The sequence below is a fragment of the Mustela nivalis genome, assembly GCF_964662115.1.
Source record: "Mustela nivalis genome assembly, chromosome: 9".
NCBI classification, from domain to species: Eukaryota; Metazoa; Chordata; class Mammalia; order Carnivora; family Mustelidae; genus Mustela; species Mustela nivalis.
In genome coordinates, this window is record NC_139028.1 from 67,876,774 (window position 1) to 67,900,390 (window position 23,617).

Consider the following 23,617-nt stretch of genomic DNA (forward strand, 5'->3'; position numbering starts at 1 on the left):
TGACGTTGCCTTATCTGCCAACTCTAAAGAAATTCCAGTAGCAAATAAAAGTCTGGCTACTACTACCTACTCTAAAGGAAATCTAAAACAGAGGTGAGATTATTAAAATGTGGGTGGTATGTGCCTATGTTTTCCAAGTGTTGTCACAGAACTCTTATTTCTGTACAAATATCTTCACAACCCTCTCTCGGATCTGCTTGGTCCTGACTCCATAGATGACTGGGTTCAGGGCAGGTGGGACAACCACATAGAGATTAGCCAAAAGGATGTGGATATAGCGGGGAATGTTTCGACCAAAACGATGCGTCATAAAAGAAAAAAATGCTGGTGTGTAAAAGCACAGCATGACACAGACATGAGAACCACAGGTATTGAGAGCCTTTAGGCGGGCGTCCCGAGAAGGAAGGCGGAAAACAGCTTGAAGGATAAGCACATAGGAGGAGGCAATCAGGATCACATCCACAATGATGTTGGAAATCACCATGAGCCCATAGATAATGTTGACCCTGATGGGTGCACAGGCCAACCGGGCAAGACCCATGTGCTCACAGTATGTATGAGGGATGATATGATGCCCACAGAAGGGCAGCCTCAGGATGAGAAACACAAACGGAGTCACCAGAATTAAGTTTCTTCCAACAACAACAGAGGCCAGGATGCCAATGGTTTTATGCTTGAGGATCATGGTGTACTGGAGGGGGTTGCGGATGGCGACAAAGCGGTCATAAGCCATGGCCACCAGGAGAACAGTCTCCATGCCTGTGAACATGTGGATAAAGAACATTTGAGCAAGGCAGCCCCCAAAGCTGATCTCTTGGAGCTTGAACCAGAAGATGCCCAGCATTTTGGGGATGGTGGATGTGGACAGACCCAGGTCGATCATAGACAACACGGCCAGGAAGTTAGTCATGTTGGAGACTGTTCACAAAAAGAATGGGGATGTTCCTGGGGCGCCTGGGTGGCTCAGTGGGTTAAGCCTCTACCTTCGGCTCAGGTCATGATCCCAGGGGCCTGGGATCGAGTCCCGCATTGGGCTCTCTGCTCAGCAGGGAGCCTGCTTCTCCTCATCTCTCTCTCTGTCTGTCTCTCTGCCTATTTGTGATCTCTCTCTCTGTCAAATAAATAAATAAAATCTTAAAAAAAAAAAAAAGAATGGGGATGTTCCCCACGAGGGCAATCAGGTACATGATACAGAATGGGAAAGCAATCCAGATGTGGAAAGTTTCCAGTCCTGGGATTCCTAGCAGGTGAAAGAAGGGGGGATGGAACTGGGTATCATTGGTGGAAGTCATGCTCTGAGGAAGTGTCACTGAATTCCTGTCAAAGTGTCAGGATTTTATTCTTTTTATGGTCTTTTTCTTATCAAGGTCCTAAGAAATGAAAAGAACTTTAATTCATATGCTAGAGGCAAGGCAGAAGAGGTTGGTTACAAACATTAGACAGTCTCTTCTTTCCAGAGGGTAACTCAATAAAGTAGTGCTCTTCATATACATTGTAGTTCTGAGATTTTTTATTGGCAATATTATCTGTGCCTTAAATTAATCATAATATGAGATATTTGTAGGAACTGAAAATACTTCACATTGCAGTACATATCTACTCTCCTTCAATACCAGGTCCTCCATGATAGTCTTCTGTATGAAACATTCAGATATGATCTCTACATCTCTTGTAGTTTCATATAACATACATATTTTTCCTTTCCATTTTTCCCATTTTTTTCAATTTTTATTATGATAGACTACACATAACATAAAATTTACTATCTTCACCATTTTTAAGTCTAAGTTTCAGTAGTATTAAAGATATTCTTGTTTTGTACACCATAACCACTACCTCCAGACTTTCTTCATTTTGCAAAAGCTGAAAATCTGTACTCATTTACAGTAATTTCTCCATGGTCCCCTCTCACCATCTCTAGACACTACCAATATACATTTTTTGGAAACTATCCCCTTTTCACACATGTTCCAAGTTCTGGTACCCACCATTCTACTTTGTTACTGTTAGTTTTGTCTTTTTTTTTTTTTTTTTTGAGATTCCACATAAAACTGAGATCATGCAATATTTATCTATGTTACTCGCTTATTTTACTTTAGTATGATGTCCTTAGATTCATCCATGTTGCTGGAATGGCAGGATTTCCTTCTTTTTTAAGGCTGGATAATATCCTATGGTATGCATAGTGTACAATTTTAAATTTTCTATCCCCAAATAGGAATTTAAGTGGGCAAAAGTAAATGTTAAGCTGTGAAGTTTCTTCCCCATAGCTGTTGACTTCTGCAACCAATGAGACATATGAGACAGCAAATCTGATCTGATGCCTGGAGCTGGAAGAATGGGAAGTAATTATTTAATGCACACAGGATTTCATTCTGGAGTGATGACATTTTATACAACTAGATAGTGGTAACAGTTGCACAGTGTTGTAAATGTACTAAGTGCTGCTGAGTTGTAAACTTTAAAATGACTAAAATGCTAACTTTTATGTATATTTCACAATAAAAAAGAGTTGCTGGAGATATATATATATCTATATCTATATCTAGATTGATCTATATATATAGATCTATCTATATAGATCTATCTATATCTAGATTGATCTATATAGATAGATCTATATATATAGATAGATCTATCTGTATCTAGCAACTTTATCTATATATATAGATATATACATATATATCTATATATACCTATCTTCCAAAGAATTAGACCAAACATTTCATAGACTGAAAACAGAATGAGAGTTTCTGGAGATATAGATATAGAGAGATAGATAGATAGATATAGATATAGATATAGATTAGATAGATATAGATAGATACAGATATATTCCAAAGAATTAGTCCAAGCATTTCATAGACTGAAAACAAAATAAGGAAGAAGGAAGGAGAGAAAAAGAGAAAATATTAATGATTATAAATATTATGTGAAATAACAAAAACTAGCAATTGAGAAGCAGACAGCAAGGTTCACTGAAATTTCCCTAGAGCTTTCTCTTTGTCTGGTGTAATGACCAAAGGGAATCCCTATTCATTTTCATTTCAATGTCTCAGACTACCTGGCACCTGAAGACTTCATTACAAATCCCCTCAACATACACAACAACATTTTGTTAATACTTCTTAGTGTGTATTGAGGTCATATATATATACATATATGTAAATTTCAGCATCTGAATTCAGAATTGTTAAATGACTCCCTAAGATGGAAGATAGGGAACTTGGTAAGTTTTTCTGATCAGTGAGTCTGCAATATATGCTTAAGATTGCAACTGGTTTCATAGAAATTGAGTTAATACGGTGAATATTGGGGCAGGGAATGAAATGGCACAGATCACTGGTCTGCGGAGATGTAGGAAGAAGACTAAGTTGGGAAAAATTTGGAAAGGAAATATCTGCTAGGCACCGACACTCTTTCAGACACATAAAACCTCATCCGGCAAGAATAGAATCAGAATCCATTCCATACCACAGTGCCAGTGATATTAAATGCTATTACATTTGCTTCTTTTTCCTATACATATTACCTTCATAGTGAGTGAGATACAAAGAAAAAAAAAAGTCATAGTAAGCAATTAAGGATAGAGTAATGAGCTTGAACTCCCTTATAGTTAGACTGATTCCACACATATCCTTGATATAAAAAAGGATACAATATGCTGATCAGCTGTTGGTCTCTCTTTATACTTTACATTTCAAAAGGATTAAACTGAATTCAACCTTGATTATTGGGAGACCTGACTTTACAAATGATACCATGACCCAAGAGAAGAGAAGAGGTGAAAATCATAGCTACAGCAAAAACAAAAAATGTCTTTGGAACTAAATAAAGAGATGTATAGTAAGGAATTTTGCTTTACCTAAGAGAGGTCTGGCCTTTGTTCTTGGCTTCTAGGAAGTAATCTGTCATATCTGATAGGAGTTTAGGGCGGGGGCTGCTCAAACCAGATCTTAGGGTGAAGGGACTGGCCATACCATAAATAACAACAATATAACTTAGGAGTAAGACTTTGGGTCATGTGGCATCAGTCTGAAGATTGAGTTCAACCATCTGTGCAATTAATCAATCATGTATACATAATGAAGATCCAGTAAAAACTATGGACACCAAAGCTAAGGTGATCTTCCCTGGTTGGCAGTACGACTCTATACATATTGTCACACATTAATGCCAGGAGGGTAACTCATCCTGACTCCATGCAGAAGGACAACGGATGCTTCATATTTACAAACATCACACTCTGCCCTGAGCATCTCTTCCTTTGTCTGATTTTAATTTTTCCCTATAATAAACTGTAACCATGAGTGTAATAGTTTTCAGGGAGTTCTGGGAGTCCTTCTAGTAGATTACTAAACTTGGGGGTAGTTTGGGAAACTTCGTGAACTGGCAGTTGATGTCAGAAGTGAAGACAGTATCAGGAACTATGCCTTCAAAGTTTGCTGTGTAGCCAGCTCCAGAGCGCAGATCAGATTTAATTATCACATTTTCCTCTCAACAGCTATAGAAGTCAATAGGTTCTTCAGAAAGAACTTCATCTGGGAAAGATTATCATTCCTCCTTGACAATTTATCTTAATTTCCTACTTGGGAATATCTTAATTTTGGATATCTGAACCCTAAGAATTTTGTGGGTCTGCTGCTAGATTCTCAGTTCTGTTCCATTGTCTCTTTTTCTTTTTCTTCTTTTAACAGTAACACTGCCATAATCATCACAGTTTTGTAGAAAATTTCAATAGATGATATGGCAAATCTTCCCAATTTTTAGCTCTGAGGTAGTTTGGTTATTCTAGGTCCTTTGTTTCCCTACTCCTTATTTTTCCTTCTCCCTCCTTTCACTATTTCAATGAACAAGTTTGTAAAGACAGATCCACATCAGTGTCACAAAGCTTAGTTTCACCTAATTTCACATCTTGATTCTGCTGCATATTAGTGTAGTAAGTAATGGGAAGTTAATGAACCTGGCAAAATCTCACTCTTCCATAAACCAGACACCAGCAGAACTTGTGCTATGGAACTGTGGGGTAGAACTAAATGAGATAATATTGGAAATAATGACAACAACAATGCCAAATTAATGATAGCCATGACTATTGTGGCAGTTTTTATTATTCCCAATTTTATTATCTCCTAATATTGTTTATTTAATTCGTTTAATTCTTCTGAACCCATAATTTCAAAAAAGACATAGTGTTAGCCTCTACCTGGCTCATTAGCTTATCTCACTTGTGGTGCACATCAGGAGTGATACTGGAATTACTTATGGAGAGCTGAAAGGGGCGAAAGAATCAAAGGTTTTTAGAAAAACTTATTTCCAAAATTAATCTTTTGTTAGGAAATATTTTTATTTTTAATTTTTGTAGATCTCAGTTCAACGTGAATGCATTGTCCAATGGGAAACAGCAGTAACTTTTGAAAATCATGCTATCGTCAGCCCACAGAAGAATGTCTTCTTTCAACATCACTGACCCTCACCCTTCTTCATTCCTATTGCTGGGGATTCCAGGGTTGGAAATTGCACAAATCTGGCTTGGATTTCCCTTCTGTGTTGTGTATCTAATTGCTCTTGTTGGAAATGTTATCAATCTGGTTGTTATCTGGATTGAACGTAGCCTTCACCAACCCATGTTCTACTTTCTGGCCATGCTGTCAGTGATTGACCTAAGTCTCTCTACTACTACTATCCCCAAGATGCTGGGTATCTTCTGGTTCAACCTTCAGGAGCTGTGCTTTGGGTGCTGTGTTGCTCAAGTCTTTTTTGTCCACTTTTTTACAGTCATGGAGAGCATTGTACTTCTTGCCATGGGTTTTGATCGCTATGTGGCTATTTGCAAGCCCCTCAGGTACAGTATGATCCTCACTGACAGAGTCATTGGTGTGATTGCTGTGGTGGTGGTTCTAAGAAGCTTATGCATGATTGCACCCATCATTTTTCTCCTCCTGAGGCTGCCTTACTGCGGACATAGAATCATCCCTCATACCTATTGTGAGCACATGGGAGTGGCACGTCTAGCTTGTGCCAGCATTAATGCCAATGTCTACTATGGTCTTGGGAATATTTCTATCTTGTTTCTGGATGTGATTCTCATCATTATCTCTTATGCTAAGATTTTATATGCTGTCTTCCACCTCCCCTCCCAAGATGCCCGCCTGAAGGCTCTGAATACCTGTAGCTCCCATATTTGTGTCATCTTTGCCTTCTTTGGTCCAGCTCTCTTCTCCTTTCTCACTCACCGCTTTGGTCATGGCATCCCCCAGTATATCCATATCCTTCTGGCTAATCTCTATGTAGTCATACCCCCTGCCCTCAACCCAGTCATTTATGGCATCAGAACCAAGCAGATCCAGCAGCGGGTACAGAGTCTGTTTGTTGAGAAATGATTGAATGAGGGGTAATTCATTCAGTTTATGAAGGCATAGAGTCTGAAAAGACAAACATTTATGATAAAATTAATATAAATTTCTTTCACCAAAGTTAATTGTGTGTGTGTGTGTGTGTGTAATCAGAAAAGCATATTGTTTGTAGTTGTTGGAAGCATGTATGTGTCTGTCTAACTGTGTACCTGCAATGATATCCTCTATTGACCCCTGGCATAGAATATTACATACAAGAGTAAATTTGAAGGGGGAGAACTTTGATTCAGTGAAATAACTTTCTATTAAAACTGTGTGGTGTTCTAGATATCTTACAAGTAATAAGACTTCTTTCATACAGGTGTTCAACTAGAGATCACATAGTCAATGACAGGTATTGAGTGAAATGCAAAAATGTTCTATAAGTAATAAAGTACTGCTTAAAAATAAGTAGTATAATTTTTACTAAAGACTTTGGAAGCAAAAGATGGAAATTAGACTAGACCTTTTGGTATTTATTTTTTCCCTTTCTGTGCTTTCATGTTCCTGATTCTATGAAGTTTCTTATTAGCTTAATCCCTATATCATACACTCTCATTTTTGAACTGGCAAATTTAATACATGTCATATGGATAGCCCTTTTTGGAGTTAACAAATACTTATGGAACAAATGAAAATTGTAAAAGGGAATATTTGTCAACAACTAATAAAGTAATTTAGTTTAAAACACAGACAATAAAAATAGATAATATTACTTAACAATTAGAGTCATATTTTGGATTAAAAGCATACAGTAATGCAACAGAATGTACGTTACATATCATTTGAAATAGAATTATTGGAAAAGACAGACTCCAGAAAATTAATAAACACAATATATCTATCCTTCTTGACATAAGAAAATATCATTAGCAATAAGACCCAAGAAAAGAAGAGCAAAGAGTCAAGTCAAGGGAGTTGAGGGAAACTGGAAGGGGAGGTGAACCATGAGAGACTATGAACTCTGAAAAACAATCTTAGGGTTTTGGAGGGGCAGGGGGTGGGAGGTTGGGGGAGCCAGGTGGTGGATATAAAAGAGGGCATGTGTTGCATGGAGCACTGGGTGTGGAGCAAAAACAATGAATTCTGTTACACTGAAAAGAAATTTAAAAAATATTGTATATGAAAAAAAAAAGCATACAGTGGTCTGAAGTTTATTGTATAGAAAACTGAATAGTACTGAAGTTTATGAAGTGGTGAGTAAAATGATTGTGTGGAATTTTAGAAAGTCTTATCTCGCAATAGATTTGGGAAGGATAAGATATCGAAATTAGTGAAGCACAAAGTTAATTTTCAGGTATCTTTGTGATTCAGGAAGAACTAGAATTTGGATAGTGGTAATGCAAATGAAGATGAGGTATCTGGTGTGAAATAGGAGACATAGCATATTCTTTAGCTACAAAGTAGCTGGAGACAGCAAGGATGAATACTTATTTACCCTTTTTTTAAAAAAGATTTTATTTATTTGACAGAGATTACAAGTAGGCAGAGAGGCAGACAGAGAGAGAGGAGGAAGCAGGCTTCCTACTGAGCAGAGAGCCAGATGCAGGGCTGGATCCCAGGACCCTGGGATCATGACCTGAGCCAAAGGCAGAGGCTTAACCCTCTGAGCCACCCAGGTGCCCCTTATTTACCCATTTTTAACAGGATGGCTTTTGCTGGGCGTTGAAATATATAAGAAGAAAAAAGGAAAATTATTCATGAACATCAAAAATGCAAACATAAAAAATGGGATGGAAAAGTAAACTGGACTGTAAAGAACCTTAGAAAATTTGGAATGTTTAAAATTGAGTATAACAGAGGTTTCTGAAATGGATGAAAGCAGTATAAAAAAAATGCAATCTTGGTTTTCAAAAACAGCAACAGAAAAGAAAAAAAATGATAAATAAGATCAAATACAGTGAAATTTTACTCCAGGAGTTACCATACTAATCACTTCACCCAATTCTATGCTATTCCCAGTGATTTTTCTTAATTTAATATACAAAACAAATGTTTTTAAATTATATTATTAATGATGATCATTCAATCTCAGTGAAATGAGTTAATATTGAGGTAACAGTAGAAGAGAAACAGTAAGAACGAACATGTCCACAAGTTTTTATAATCATCCAATTAATTTTACATGTAGGAGTTAGTTTCATATTCTTTATCCCTTAAAGTAATGAGGTACCAAATACCCCTTGACTTAACCATGGAATCTCTCTGGTCAGTCCCTAGTATGAAACTAAATCATACATGGAATCTTACCCAGCCTTAAAAAAGAAGGACCTCTTAATTCTACTCCTGAAACAAATATTGCACTGTATATTAACTAAAATTTAAATTAAAAAAAGAAATTAAAAAAAAAAGAAGGTAATCCTGCCATTGAAAGAGCACGGATGAACCTGAGGACATTATGCTAAAGTGAACTATGACAGTCATATAAAGACAAATGCTGCATGATCTCAGTTTTATATGGAATTAAAAAAAAAAAAAAAAGCCAAACTCGCAGTAACAGAAAGTAAAATGGGGTTGGGGTAAAAGGAGAGATAAAAAAATTAAAAGTAGTTGCCAGGGGAAAGGGTGAGGGGGCTATCGGGGAGTCATTATTGAATGAATACAGAGTTTTAATCTTTGCAAATGAAAAAGTTCTGTAGATAAATGGTGGTTATGAATGTGCAATGATATATAAATGTACTTAATACTACTGAACTGTACATTTAAAAATGTCCACTTAAAAACTGTACACTTAAAAATTTTATGTTACATATATCCTACTACAATAAAAAATTAGAAAAAATTAGGAAAGGTAGGAAACACTAAAACCCAAGGAAAAAATGAGTATGTTATAATAGCAGTACACAACGATATAAAAATAAGAGACCTAGAGATGGTATCTGGATGATTTTTTAAAAAGGTCAGCATAGAGGGCATGGGAATTGGGGAGAAAGCAAAAGGAAAGTGGAAATGAACAGCAGCCTGTTTCCTAAGTAGGACTTTTGATCACCAAAGATGGTGTAATGGTTTGGAGAGTCATGAAGTAGATAGAATTAAAGGGTGTGTGGACATTCACTGAAGGACTTTCCCAACAGTGGTGGTCATAATTTATCATTTAAAGCCCAGAGTATATAATGGATCCACAGAGGGCATAAAAAGAAATATTAAGTAGAAATTAGATTTGATTTGGAAAGATAAATGTTGATCAGTAGGGAGGATGGATACCATGAAGGAGTGACCAGAGAGAGGCTAGGGAGTAAGGTTTTCATTCATCAACAAGAGAGGAAAGAAGGGCCATCTGTACCCCAATGTTTATAGCAGCAATGGCCACGGTCGCCAAACTGTGGAAAGAACCAAGATGCCCTTCAACGGATGAATGGATAAGGAAGATGTGGTCCATATACACTATGGAGTATTATGCCTCCATCAGAAAGGACGAATACCCAACTTTTGTAGCAACATGGACGGGACTGGAAGAGATTATGCTGAGTGAAATAAGTCAAGCAGAGAGAGTCAATTATCATATGGTTTCACTTATTTGTGGAGCATAACAAAAAGCATGGAGGACATGGGGAGTTAGAGAGAAGGGAGTTGGGGTAAATTGGAAGGGGAGGTGAATCATGAGAGACTATGGACTCTGAAAAACAATCTGACGGGTTTGAAGTGGCGGGGGGGTGGGTAGGAGGTCGGTGTACCAGGTGGTGGGTATTATAGAGGGCACGGATTGCATGGAGCATTGGGTGTGGTGAAAAAATAATGATACTGTTATGCTGAAAATAAATAAATTTTTAAAAATTAAAAAAAAATCAAATCCTTAAAAAAAAAAGAGAGAGGAAATGGAAAGGAGATCATAGCAGCAGATCTAACCAGAATTCTTTTGGACCACGGATATTTTCTTCTCTTCCTTAACCACTGAAAATTATCTGAAGTTAGAAGATAAGAAACTGGTTTTCTAATGTATTAAATTGTCCTCCAGTCTTCCTGTCTGTACTCAGGAGAATTCTGCATTATGGCCTATGGTACTAGCAGGTCTACTCCATCCTCATCCAGGGCAGGAGACTCCAAGTAAACTAGACTTTGAGCTCTAGCTAGATTCTGTTTTCTCAGGAGAATGTAGTTTCCTTGATCTTCTGCCCAAAGAGCTAAAACACATGAAATCCCCTCTCCAAGGACTGTTTACAATTAGTTAGAGTGTAAAGGAACTCTTGTTGACTTGGAAGAGAGTTGATACTATTATCGACAGGTACAAACACTGTTTAAATAAAATAGAGTTGCTGACACAGTCTAATATATTTATTTTAGGGGTCCTCATCTTTTGAAACCACAGTCAGAACCCCAAACTTCAGCAGGATTCACACATTTATTATATTAAACAAAGCAGAAGTGTCACTAGTGGCAGTTTCCTAAGAAGACACACTTTGAAGACTTAATGGTGTAAAACTTAGGATTTTCATGGCTTCTGAAGGGAGAAGAATCAATATCATTCCACATACAGACTCCCCTTCAGGTTATTTCCCTTCCTAACAGCTCAGGAGACATAATCTCCCCTGAGCTAGGAGTTATATCTGGTCTGGTGATCTGTTTCTGCAAAAGCAGTAGGGAGGAATAAAGAGATGGGCTTAATGACCCATGAGCCCAAGTTTATGCCCAGAGGACTCTCGGGGATTCTGGATCATGCCTAGAATTAGGGATGTCCACATCATTATAAAGATTCTTTCCATGTGATAGGATGGTCTTTGGACCCGGAGGCCTGAAGGGGCTCCTATCACCATGTGTAAGCACATGGGCTCATTCTGTGCTACTGCTCCAAGCAAGGGCCAGGAGAGGAAATACTAGAAAGGTAAGGATACACGGACAGGGGAGATGAGATCCTACAGTGAGGAGGAGAAAAGGTTAATGAGGACAGAGAGGACAATGGCCTCTCCTCTGCTTAGGAGTTCTCCAAAGCCTCATTGTCTATTCTCGTCACAAAAGAACATAACAGAGCACATGGGATTGGAACAGACATCAGAGGTTGAGCACAGAGATATGCCAACAGGTAATATGCAGAATCTCTCTCTTGTCTCCTTATCTCTCTCTCTCTTTCTCTGTCTCTGTCTCTCTCTCACTCACACACATACAGCTCACATAGTATACTCCTCACAGCTAGAAACCCACAGATAGCTTTACAGTAGCATAACCTCATCTGCTATCACCAAAGAAATGAAGACTGCTCTGATTGTTGGTAGGGAAGCAGACAAAGCAACTAGGCTTGCTGCGGTTCATCTGAAGCAGAAGGAAGCTACTGCAGACCACTATCTTATGTTTGAGGTTAGATGTGAAAGTGTGACTGATGTCACATCCAAATAAAATGATGTCGGCATTATACATTTGCTCTGCATTATTATCTTATTTTTTCTCCCACATAATCCTGCTTTAGAGATTGTCAGTTCTAACGTGGCCACCTCGTGGGCCCACTACTTTATGGCAACATATCCAAGCCTTTTTTATTAGAGCCCAATACATCTGCTAGTTCAGCCATACCCAATGTTTTCTGCCAAGTGGCCCATTCATGCCAGTGCCTGAAAGAAGGTACCCACACCCATCAACTCTTAATTCCACCCAGTTTGACAACTCTGTAAGAATGAGAAAGAAAACAGTTTGCTTTCAAACTGAACTGTATTGGTTTATGTGAGCTTCTCTAGAGTTCTAGAAAATATGTCTAAATATGAAGCCCCATCCTACTCATTCACTTTGGGATGTTTGTGTCATCCCTCCCTCCATACTTCCTTCATTTCACCTTATAGACACCATGAGTTATTTATAAATAATAAACTTTTTACGATCAAGTAAAATAAGTAATAGGTAACATTTTTAATGTTTTAATATTTAATAGGTAACATTTTTAGCTGTTTAGAGTTAAAAGAAAAATAAAATTTGGGGAAAGAATAATAATTTAAATAACTACAATTTACTGAATATATCCTAAGAGCTAGTCCTTTACATGCATTAGTCTTATTTGTGTTTAAGACAAATCATATTAGATAGAATTTATTCACCCAATTTTACATAAAATAAAACTGACTAAAAAGTAACTTGTCCAAGGAGCCTCAGTTAACAGATGACATAGCAAGATTTCAAGACATATTTAAATGAATCTGAAGCCCATATAAATAATCTATAATATTATAGTATTAGAGGCAATGGAAAAGGATCCAGCAGGTTAAAATAAAAATCACAACTTCAATAAATTGAGAGTTGGTGGGCACTAAAACAGAAAGATCTATAACCATTATCAATTAAGCTTTTAAAGTGGATTTTGGGTCTGGGCTCTTTGTCAATGTGCACATCTAGAAAAAGATGAACTTACTGTCTTGCCCTTCAGGAATAATCCTCGAGCTTATTGGCCCCAAACTATTTGCCATTATTTGTGGCACACAGCTGCAGTGGAAGGAAGTCAAGCTTTCTGACCAAAACTGTGAGAGGGTAGATGTCCTCTTGAATTTGAACTCTGCTGTCAGAAAGAGTTCCCTCTGCCACTCTCCTGGAAAACTCCTCCTCAGCTGGAAGTCCTTATAAAGCAGCTGCCCTGAAGATGGGGCTGACTGCAAACTGTAAATCTGTTGTGTCCTCCTTAGCTGCTTCCTCAGACTCTTCTAAGCTCCAGCAACCATTGCTCTCTGGTTCTCAGCCTTGTATTGACTCCTCAACACTGGTAAACATTGTTTTCACCCTATACATGATCAATTTTATCTCTAGATTCTTTGGGGACAAGAAAGGCTCCTTTCTCACATAGAATGGGAGACTATTAACTTGCTTGCCTGTTACTACTCTGCAATAACTAGCCAGCAAAGGTATATACAACCACATACATGAGAAGAATTAGTTTTAATAACTAACTCTGTCTCTGTCTCTGTCTCTGTCTCTCTCTCTCTCTCACTTGCGCATGCGCGTACACATGTGCGCGTGTGTACACACACACACACACACAATCCCAATTCTGTTCAACAGCTAAATTGTAAACTGGGAACCATATCTTCCTAAGGCAGTGTTAGGAATATTAAAATGAATATCCCCTGCTGCTTTGCCCCAAAGTAGTAACATTTCTATTGGTAGAGAATAGGTAAATACATAAAGTCATGTTATACTGGATGCATCAGAATTGTAAAATATACTCGCAACACAAAACTTAAAAGAAAATAATTTTTCTTTATTCATTTTAGGGATCAGGGAAGAATCATTCACAACACCTTCATTTCTGAGTTATTGAAATTTGTTAGTTATTTGATCTATTCATACAAGAAGCTAGGCAAAATTTCAGGACTGTGTAATTCTGTATGGTCATTATTCATGTTATATGTTTTAAGGAAGATGAACATAATCTAACTGATTAGCAAAAGGCGATTTATTAGAAGAATATCAGGGCAGAATAAACTGGATTCTGGGGTGGAAAACCAAGTTTTTCCATAAGATTAGAAAGCATCAAAAACAACAAAGGTCTCAGAGTAAAGATAGAATGAGGAAAATTCAAAGGTCATCTGATTAACCTCCTTTATGTCATGTGACTATATGAGATCCATGAGGCAAATCCTTACATTTATATTAAATCAAAAGACAGACAATGGTATGAGTCAGCCATTTTCATTTGACTTTGGATTCTTTAACAATTTGTATATCAATTTCCCAAAAGTAAACAATGGACAATTTGGAAAAGAAATGGAGATAAACCATGAGAGACTGTGGACTCTGATAAACAATCTGAGGGTTTTGGAGGGGAGGGCGGTGAGAGTTTTGTTGAGCCTGGTGGTATTAAGGAGGGCACGAATTGCATGGAGCACTGTGTGTGGTACATAAACAATGAATTCTGGAACATTGTAAAGAAATTAAAAAAATAAACATTTTTTTTTTAAATGGAAAAGAATACCAAAACAGTAAGTATACATTATAATGTGAAATACTGTCAGTTTCTTCAAAGACCTCACATTATTACAAAACCTAAAGACACACTTAATAGCCCTATAATGAATCTCAGAATAATAATGTGTATGAAGAGCACTACTTTATTGAGTTACCCTCTGGAAAGAAGAGACTGTCTAATGTTTGTAATCAACCTCTTCTGCCTTGCCTCTAGCATATGAATTAAAGTTCTTTACATTTCTTAGGACCTTGATAAGAAAAAGACCATAAAGAGAATAAGATCCTGACACTTTGAAAGGAATTCAGTGACACTTCCTCAGAGCATGGCTTCCACCAATGACACCCAGTTCCATCCCCCCCTCTTTCACCTGCTAGGAATCCCAGGACTGGAAACTGTCCACATCTGGATTGCTTTCCCATTCTGTATCGTGTACCTGATTGCCCTCGTGGGGAACATCACCATTCTTTTTGTGATCAAGACTGAACACAGTCTCCACCAGCCCATGTTCTACTTCCTGGCCATGTTGTCTATGATCGATCTGGGTCTGTCCACATCCACCATCCCCAAAATGCTGGGCATCTTCTGGTTCAAGCTCCAAGAGATCAGCTTTGGGGGCTGCCTTGCTCAAATGTTCTTTATCCACATGTTCACAGGCATGGAGACTGTTCTCCTGGTGGCCATGGCTTATGACCGCTTTGTCGCCATCTGCAACCCCCTCCAGTACACCATGATCCTCACGCATAAAACCATTGGCATCCTGGCCTCTGTTGTTGTTGGAAGAAACTTAATTCTGGTGACTCCGTTTGTGTTTCTCATCCTGAGGCTGCCCTTCTGTGGGCATCATATCATCCCTCATACATACTGTGAGCACATGGGTCTTGCCCGGTTGGCCTGTGCACCCATCAAGGTCAACATTATCTATGGGCTCATGGTGATTTCCAACATCATTGTGGATGTGATCCTGATTGCCTCCTCCTATGTGCTTATCCTTCAAGCTGTTTTTCGCCTTCCTTCTCGGGACGCCCGCCTAAAGGCTCTCAATACCTGTGGTTCTCATGTCTGTGTCATGCTGTGCTTTTACACACCAGCATTTTTTTCTTTTATGACGCATCGTTTTGGTCGAAACATTCCCCGCTATATCCACATCCTTTTGGCTAATCTCTATGTGGTTGTCCCACCTGCCCTGAACCCAGTCATCTATGGAGTCAGGACCAAGCAGATCCGAGAGAGGGTTGTGAAGATATTTGTACAGAAATAAGAGTTCTGTGACAACACTTGGAAAACATAGGCACATACCACCCACATTTTAATAATCTCACCTCTGTTTTAGATTTCCTTTAGAGTAGGTAGTAGTAGCCAGACTTTTATTTGCTACTGGAATTCCTTTAGAGTTGGCAGATAAGGCAACGTCACCTTTGCTGCCCACTCTGCTCACCCACCCCATGTAACTGGACAAAGGGAAAGCGCTGATGGAAAAGGAAGGTGTTCTGGAGGCAGCAGTGGTTTGGGAGTAGAATGCCTCATGGGAAAGGGTGAGAACTCTCCCCATTACTCTGTGTCTTCTCTTTAGCTAAGCTTAGACCCTGAAGGGACACTGATCCAACAATGTCATTCTGTAGATGAAGAAAATAAAGTGCAAGCCATGGCTGAGAGACATTTTTTGAATTAGAACATCTGTTCCATAGATGTATATTCTGCATATTAATCCTCAAGCTTTGACTTCCTTCTCCAGAGTCATTACTCATTTGCATTTGAATGCTCCCTTTCTTGTTCTTGCTGTCATTCTTGCTCCCTTTCTTCTTTCTAATCTGATTCCTTCCATCTCCATCCCTTCCTCCCTCTCTCCCTTACTCTTTCTCCCTCCCTCTTCCTCCTGCCTTCTCTCCCTCTCTCTTTATCTCTTTCTATCTCATTGTCACTGTTTCTCCAGTAAACTAAGTATCTGTGACTTGAAGAATGTGCGAGACTACAGCTTAGGATCAAGGATAGATGATATTTTCTCACTTGACACTAAGTCATGTTAGATATCAATAATTGTATATGTTCTGTGTCTAGTTCCAATTGAATTCTACCTAATATTTATCTTGTATGTTGTATCATTTACCTTTAGATATAAAAGATTTCAGAAAATTTGGAAATAGAAATCAGAATCATTCCTTGGTTAAGCACAAAGGCAGTCTTGATATCAAGTTCAGAACAATCTCAGTATAATATATTAATCCTGTATATTTCCTATGCATAGTTCCATTTCTAAACTCCAGCTATAGTTAAAGAATGTGGTTTGCTTCAAACTAGATCAAAGGAGCACTGAGCTTTAATTTGTGACTGACCATGACACTCTTCCTAAGAAATCAGAAGTTTCCATCATATCCTCTGTTTTAGAACCATTCTCTAGTTTTTCATGACAATAAGTGAAATACTCAAAAGCATATCAGGAATATCAGAAAATCATGCAGTTATAGGCAAGAATACAAGGAAAGCAACAATACCTATTTCAGTTTCTTTAAGTTGGTCAATTTCTCTGAATCTGGCCAGCTCTTGGCCTGAGATTTGACACTGGCAAAGCAAAATTCTTACATTCTATAGCACCCTATGAAATTTCCTTCATCATGGGAGCATGAATAAGTGGTTTGTTTGTTTTTTTAGGGTTTTTTTTTTTTTAGCCTATCTCATGGCCCTAAAATTTTGTGGGAACAAAGTATTTTAATGTTGGAAAGTCATTAAAATTCTCCTAATCTTTCTCTTTTATTTTACAAACAAGAAAACCAAGGTCCAAAGAAAAGCAAGAACTTGTATACATAAAATAAATGTACTTTTAGCATCATTTTGATGTAACAAGAGTATATCACTGATATATACATATCTCTTTGGCCACAAACTCTTGGCCTTTTAAGACAATTAAGCTGAATACATTTTATGTGTGTATGTATGCGAGGCTCCACTATTGGTTCCATGTGGAGATATCTAGGAAAGTGGGAGAGAGAGCAAGTATCCTAGGATTGGTATTGGTGATTAGAGAGAGGTGACTACAGGGGTGCCTGGGTGGCTCAATGGGTTAAGCCGCTGCCTTCAGCTCAGGTCATGATCCCAGAGTCCTGGGATCGAGCCCCGCATCGGGCTCTCTGCTCAGCAGGGAGCTTGCTTCCCCCTCTCTCTCTCTGCCTGCCTCTCTGCCTACTTCTGATCTCAGTCTGTCAAATAAATAAATAAAAATCTTTAAAAAAAATAAAAAGAAATAGGTGACTACAGAAACTCTAAGTGCAGGAGCAAGTAGAAAAGTTAACAGAGTGACTGAAATTGGTACAGTCCTCACCCGTGTGGTTCATCGGTGGTGAGTGATAAAGATTGGTCAGTTTCCTGCTCATCCATATCTGTACCACATATAAGCTCACTAAAGACAGAGCTTTTTCTTCTGTCAATCATATGAAAGGCATGTTAAAGTAACTTTCTGGTTAAATCTATATTTGATATTGGGGAAATTCAGTATAAAAGTAATAGTGTACACAGTGTGGGTTGGGGTTCACAATAATGCTGGCCCTGAGATGGATCATGAGCACAATATTTAGACCTCACTCAGCAGAAGCCCTGTCTTATGTTCCCTTCCCAGGGCACCTCTCTGCTTTGGAGAAGCTTCCTCAGAATTTTCTAAGTCTGCTTCTGGTACATGGGACTAGCTAGGAACAGCAATACTGTTTGGGCAGGCTGCCCTGAGCCTAGACAAAGCACATTTGGACCCAGACCTGAATTCTCTTCTTTAGAGAATTCTATGACTCTCCTTTTCCTATACTCACCAGCTTGTGAAATCAGTCATTTGCCCTAAGGAGCTCTGTGACCCACATCTTTGGGGTTGTCCTGAGATCTCATGGCTCAGACTTGGTTTCAGTAGAGTGGCTTGGTGATGAGCAGGTAAGATTTTTCTAGAAAAAAGTTTTTTCTCTCATGGAAGTTCATGAGATGGAGCCAGCACAATAGTGCTGCCATATTGATTGGACATGACACTCACTCATCACTTATGTCAGACATAGGAGTTCAGGCCTCTGATTTAACCAATGGTCCTCTCCTGAACCTTAGGCTTGAGCTACATGTTAAAGCTACTCACTGACTCCCACCCATCTGTGTTCAACTTATCCTGCTGCCTCATAGCTATAGCACCCAAGCATGGCAGTGGGAGCAGCAGATATCGCCTACCTTAGTGCCTCCCCCACCCTTGCACTGGTAACTAGACTGATCATCCCACCCCCTCCACAAGCTCCACACCACTCATCAGGTATTCCTCCAGAGGTGGTTGCATCTACCTACTCCAGTGGCTTTTGAGACCACTGTTTGACAATGATGTCACCAGGTACTTTCAATCTATGTCTTATTTTATCTCCAACTGATATGATGACATGCTTTCCTGAGTTAATGTTAAGTAATGTCTGATGAGGTAGGTGCATTCATTGTATGAAAGGAAGTGCTCTTCTCATTCTTCCCATGTGCCTCACCTATACTCCAAGCTGGTGACACTGTGTGAAAGGGAGCAATGTGATAAGAATTGAAAAAGATCACGATCTAGAACTTTAAAAAGAGTCATTGGAAGCTGCTCTTCATTAGAAGTACAATGTATGATGCAGCATCTTGAGTAATGGTGCAATCAGCATTAAATAAATGGAATTTGGAAATGCTAGAGGCAAGATAATCTACGTTGTTATGAAAAACATGGCATTATAAGTGATAACAGTGTTAGTACCTTCTCTCTGTGGCAGGAGATATGAAACAGCAAGACATGGCCTATTTGACAATTAAAAAAAAAAAAAAAAAGATAGCTCATGGAACCAAAGAGAAAGAAGAAATTACCTGGAAACTACAAAGAATCTTTATGTGCAATGATTGGAAAACTACAAGTATATAATTAATTCTATACCCATTATCCTAAATCTTCACTGATAAATTATTAATATCAAATAGATCCATGATTATTAGAATACATTTGTGGTCGAACTGTTAATATATTCAGGAAACCCACAAAGATATTTGTCCAGGCACTACATACAATGTAGGGTAGTCCCTGCATATGATTTTCTTTTTTAAATTTCATTCTGAATTTTTATTTTTTATTTTTTTAATTTCTTTTCAGTGTAACAGTATTCATTGTTTTTGCACCACACCCAGTGCTCCATGCAATCCGTGCCCTCTCTAATACCCACCACTTGGTTCCCCCAACCTCCAACCCCACAACTTCAAAACTCTCAGATTGTTTTTCAGAGTCAATAGTCTCTCACGGTTCACCTCCCCTTCGAATTTCCCTCAACTCCCTTCTCCTCTCCATCTCCCCTTGTCCTCCATGCTATTTGTTATGCTCCACAAATAAGTGAAACCATATGATAATTGACTCTCTCTGCTTGACTTATTTCACTCAGCATAATCTCTTCCAGTCCTGTCCATGTTGATACAAAAGTTGGGTATTCGTCCTTTCTGATGGAGGCATAATACTCCATAGTGTATATGGACCACATCTTCCTCATCCATTTGTCCGTTGAAGGGCATCTTGGTTCTTTCCACAGTTTGGCGACCGTGGCCATTGCTGCTATGAACATCGGGGTACAGATGGCCCTTCTTTTCACTACATCTGTATCGTTGGGGTAAATACCAAGGAGTGCAATGGCAGAGTCATAGGGAAGTTCTAAGTTTAATTTCTTGAGGAATCTCCACACCATTCTCCAAACAGGCTGCACCAACTTGCATTTCCACAAAGAATGTAAGAGGGTTCCTCTTTCTCCACATCCTCTCCAAGCATGTTGAATCCTGTCTTGCTAATTTTGGCCATTCTAAATGGTGTAAGGTGGTATCTCAATGTGATTTTAATTTGAACCTCCCTGATGGCTAGTGATGATGATAGCCATTTTTTCATGTGTCTGATAGCCATTTGTATATCTTCATTGGAGAACTGTCTGTTCATATCTTCTGCCCATTCTTTGATATGATTGTATGTTTTGTGTGTGTTGAGTTTGAGGAGTTCATTATAGGTCCTGGATATCAACCTTTTGTCTGTACTGTCATTTGCAAATATCTTCTGCCATTCAGTGGGTTGGCTCTGTATTGTTGACTGTTTCCTCTGCTGTGCAGAAGCTTTTGGTCTTGGTGAAGTCCCAAAAGTTCAATTTTTTGCTTTTGTTTCCTTTGCCTTTGGAGACATATCTTGAAAGAAGTTGCTGTGGCTGATATAGAAGAGATTACTGCCTATGTTCTCCTCTAGGATTCTGATGGATTCCTGTCTCACATTGAGGTCTTTTATCCATTTTGAGTTTATCTTTGTGTACGGTGTAAGAGAATGGTCAAGTTTCATTCATCTACATATAGCTGTACAGTTTTCCCAGCATCATTTCTTGAAGAGACTGTCTTTTTTCCACTGTATATTTTTTCCTGCTTTGTCGAAGATTATTTGACCATAGAGTTGAGGGTCCATATCTGGGCTCTCTACTCTGTCTATGTGTTTGTTTTTATGCCAGTACCATGATGTCTTGGTGATTACAGCTTTGTAGTAAAGCTTGAAATCAGGTAACGTGATGCCCCCGTTTTATTTTTGTTTTCAACATTTCCTTAGATATTCGAGGTCTCTTCTGATTCCATACAAATTTTTGGATCATTTGTTCCAGCTCTTTGAAAAATACCAGTGGAATTTTGATTGGAATAGCATTAAAAGTATAGATTTCTCTAGGCAGTATAGACATTTTAACAATGTTCATTCTGCCAGTCCAAGAGCATGGAATGGTCTTCCATCTTTCTGTATCTTCTTCAATTTCTTTCATGAGTGTTCTGTTGTTCCTCGAGTACAGATCCCTTACTTCTTTGGTTAGGTTAATTCCCAGGTATCTTATGGTTGTTGGTGCTATAGTAAATGGAATTGATTCTCTCATCCCCTTTCTGTATTTTCATTGTTAGTGTATAAGAAAGCCACTGATTTCTGTACATTGACTTTGTATCCTGCCATGTTACTGAATAGCCATATGAGTTCTAGTAGTTTGAGGGTTGAGTCTTTTGGGTTTTTCATATAAAGAATCATATCTTTGAAGAGAGAGAGTTTGACTTCTTCAGTGGGCATCCACAGCAAATATCATCCTCAATGGGAAAACGCTTGAGATCCCATTGAGATCAGGAACATAACAAGGATGCCCACTCTCACCACTCTTGTTCAACATAGTATTAGAAGTCCTAGAAACAGCAATCAGACAACAAAGAGAAATAAAAGGTATCCAAATTGGCAATGAAGAAGTCAAACTCTCTCTCTTCTTTATATGGAAAACCCAAAGACTCCACCCCCAAACTACTAGAACTCATATGGCTATTCAGTAACATGGCAGGATACAAAGTCAATGTACAGAAATCAGTGGCTTTCTTATACACTAACAATGAAAATACAGAAAGGGTAATTAGAGAATCAATTCCATTTACTATAGCACCAAAAACCATAAGATACCTGGGAATAAACCTAACCAAAGTGTTAAAGGATCTATACTCGAGGAACTATAGAACACTCTTGAAAGAAATTGAAGAAGACACAAAAAGAGGGAAGACCATTCCATGCTCTTGGATCGGCAGAATGAACATTGTTAAAATGTCTATAATCTCCTCCAGTCCCATCCATGTTGCTACAAAAGTTGGGTATTCGTCCTTTCTGATGGAGGCATAATACTCCATAGTGTATATGGACCATATCTTCCTTATCCATTCGTCTGTTGAAGGGCATCTTGGTTCTCTCCACAGTTTGGCGACCGTGGCCATTGCTGTTGCAAACATTGGGGTACAGATGGTCCTTCTTTTCACTACATCTGTATCTTTGGGGTAAATAACCAGGAGTGCAGAGAGAGTCAATTATCATATGGTTTCACTTATTTGTGGAGCATAACAAATAGCATGGAGGACATGGGGAGTTAGAGAGGAGAAGGGAGTTGGGGGAAATTGGAAGGGGAGGTGAACCATGAGAGACTTTGGACTCTGAAAAACAATCTGAGGGTTTTGAAGGGACGGGGGGTGGGAGGTCGGGGTAACAGGTGGTGAGTATTATAGAGGGCATGGATTGCATGGAGCACTGGGTGTGGTGCAAAAATAATGAATACTGTTATGCTGAAAATAAAAAATAAATTAAAAAAGATTAAAAAAATGTCTATACTGCCTAGAGCAATCTATACTTTTAATGCCATTCCAATCAAAATTCCACCAGTATTTTTCAAAGATATGGAGCAAATAATCCAAAAATTTTTATGGAATCAGAGGAGACCCCGAATCTCTAAGGAAATGTTGAAAAACAAAAATAAAACTGGGGGCATCACGTTACCTAGTTTCAAGCTTTACTACAAAGCTGTGATCACCAAGACATCATGGTACTGGCATAAAAACAGACTCATAGACCAGTGGAGCAGAGTAGAGAGACCAGATATGTACCCTCAACTCTATGGTCAAATAATCTGGACAAAATGGGAAAAAATATACAGTGGAAAAAAGACAGTCTCTTCAAGAAATGATGCTAGGATAACTGGACAGCTATATGTAGAAGAATAAAACTCGACCATTCTCTTACACCATACACAAAGATAAACTCAAAATGGATAAAAGACCTCAATGTGAGACAGGAATCCATCAGAATCCTAGAGGAGAACATAGGCAGTAATCTCTTCTATATCAGCCACAGCAACTTCTTTCAAGATATGTCTCCAAAGGCAAAGGAAACAAAAGCAAAAAATTGAACTTTTGGGACTTCACCAAGATCAAAAGCTTCTGCACAGCAGAGGAAACAGTCAATAAAACAAAGAGCCAACCCACGGAATAGGAGAAGGTATTTGCAAATGACAATACAGACCAAAGGTTGATATCCAGGGTCTATAAAGAACTCCTCAAACTCAGCACACACAAAGCATACAATCATATCAAAAAATGGGCAGAAGATATGAACAGACACTTCTCCAATGAAGACATACAAATGGCTATCAGACACATGAGAAATGTTCATCATCACTAGCCATCAGGGAGGTTCAATTTTTTTTTTAAATATTTTATTTATTTATTTGACAGAGAGAAATCACAAGTAGATGGAGAGGCAGGCAGAGAGAGAGAGGGAAGCAGGCTCTCGGCTGAGCAGAGAGCCCGATGTGGGACTCGATCCCAGGATTCTGAGATCATGACCTGAGCCGAGGGCAGCGGCTTAACCCACTGAGCCACCCAGGCGCCCCTAGGGAGGTTCAAATTAATACCACATTGAGATACCACCTTACACCAGTTAGAATGGCCAAAATTAGCAAGACAGAAAACAACATGTGTTGGAGGGGATGTGGAGAATGGGGAAAACTCTTACTTACACTGTTGGTGGGAA

At 38.6% G+C, this 23,617-nt stretch overlaps 3 protein-coding genes across 4 annotated transcripts; 2 read left to right on the forward strand and 1 right to left on the reverse strand.

The window, feature by feature from the left end:
* Positions 1–154: 154 nt before the first annotated feature.
* LOC309840200 (olfactory receptor 52E4-like) lies at positions 155–1,292 on the reverse strand (the record flags this gene model as incomplete). 2 transcript variants are annotated; one of them, XM_082682274.1, is made up of 2 exons in its annotated part: positions 155–918; positions 1,121–1,292. In XM_082682274.1, the coding sequence occupies 2 exons, from the start codon at positions 1,290–1,292 to the stop codon at positions 155–157; spliced, it is 936 nt and encodes a 311-aa protein (XP_082538400.1). The 2 variants fall into 2 exon arrangements, with proteins under 2 accessions (XP_082538400.1, XP_082538399.1); XM_082682273.1 differs by having other exon boundaries at positions 1,100–1,292.
* A 4,155-nt stretch (positions 1,293–5,447) lies between these two features.
* On the forward strand, positions 5,448–6,383 carry LOC309840203 (olfactory receptor 52E8-like; the record flags this gene model as incomplete). Its single annotated transcript, XM_082682277.1, has 1 exon — positions 5,448–6,383. One exon carries the CDS (start codon positions 5,448–5,450, stop codon positions 6,381–6,383), a length of 936 nt encoding a protein of 311 aa, XP_082538403.1.
* Positions 6,384–14,593: 8,210 nt separating this feature from the next.
* On the forward strand, positions 14,594–15,529 carry LOC309840202 (olfactory receptor 52E4; the record flags this gene model as incomplete). The annotated part of the gene is made up of 1 exon (XM_082682276.1): positions 14,594–15,529. The coding sequence occupies one exon, from the start codon at positions 14,594–14,596 to the stop codon at positions 15,527–15,529; it is 936 nt and encodes a 311-aa protein (XP_082538402.1).
* Positions 15,530–23,617: the final 8,088 nt, after the last annotated feature.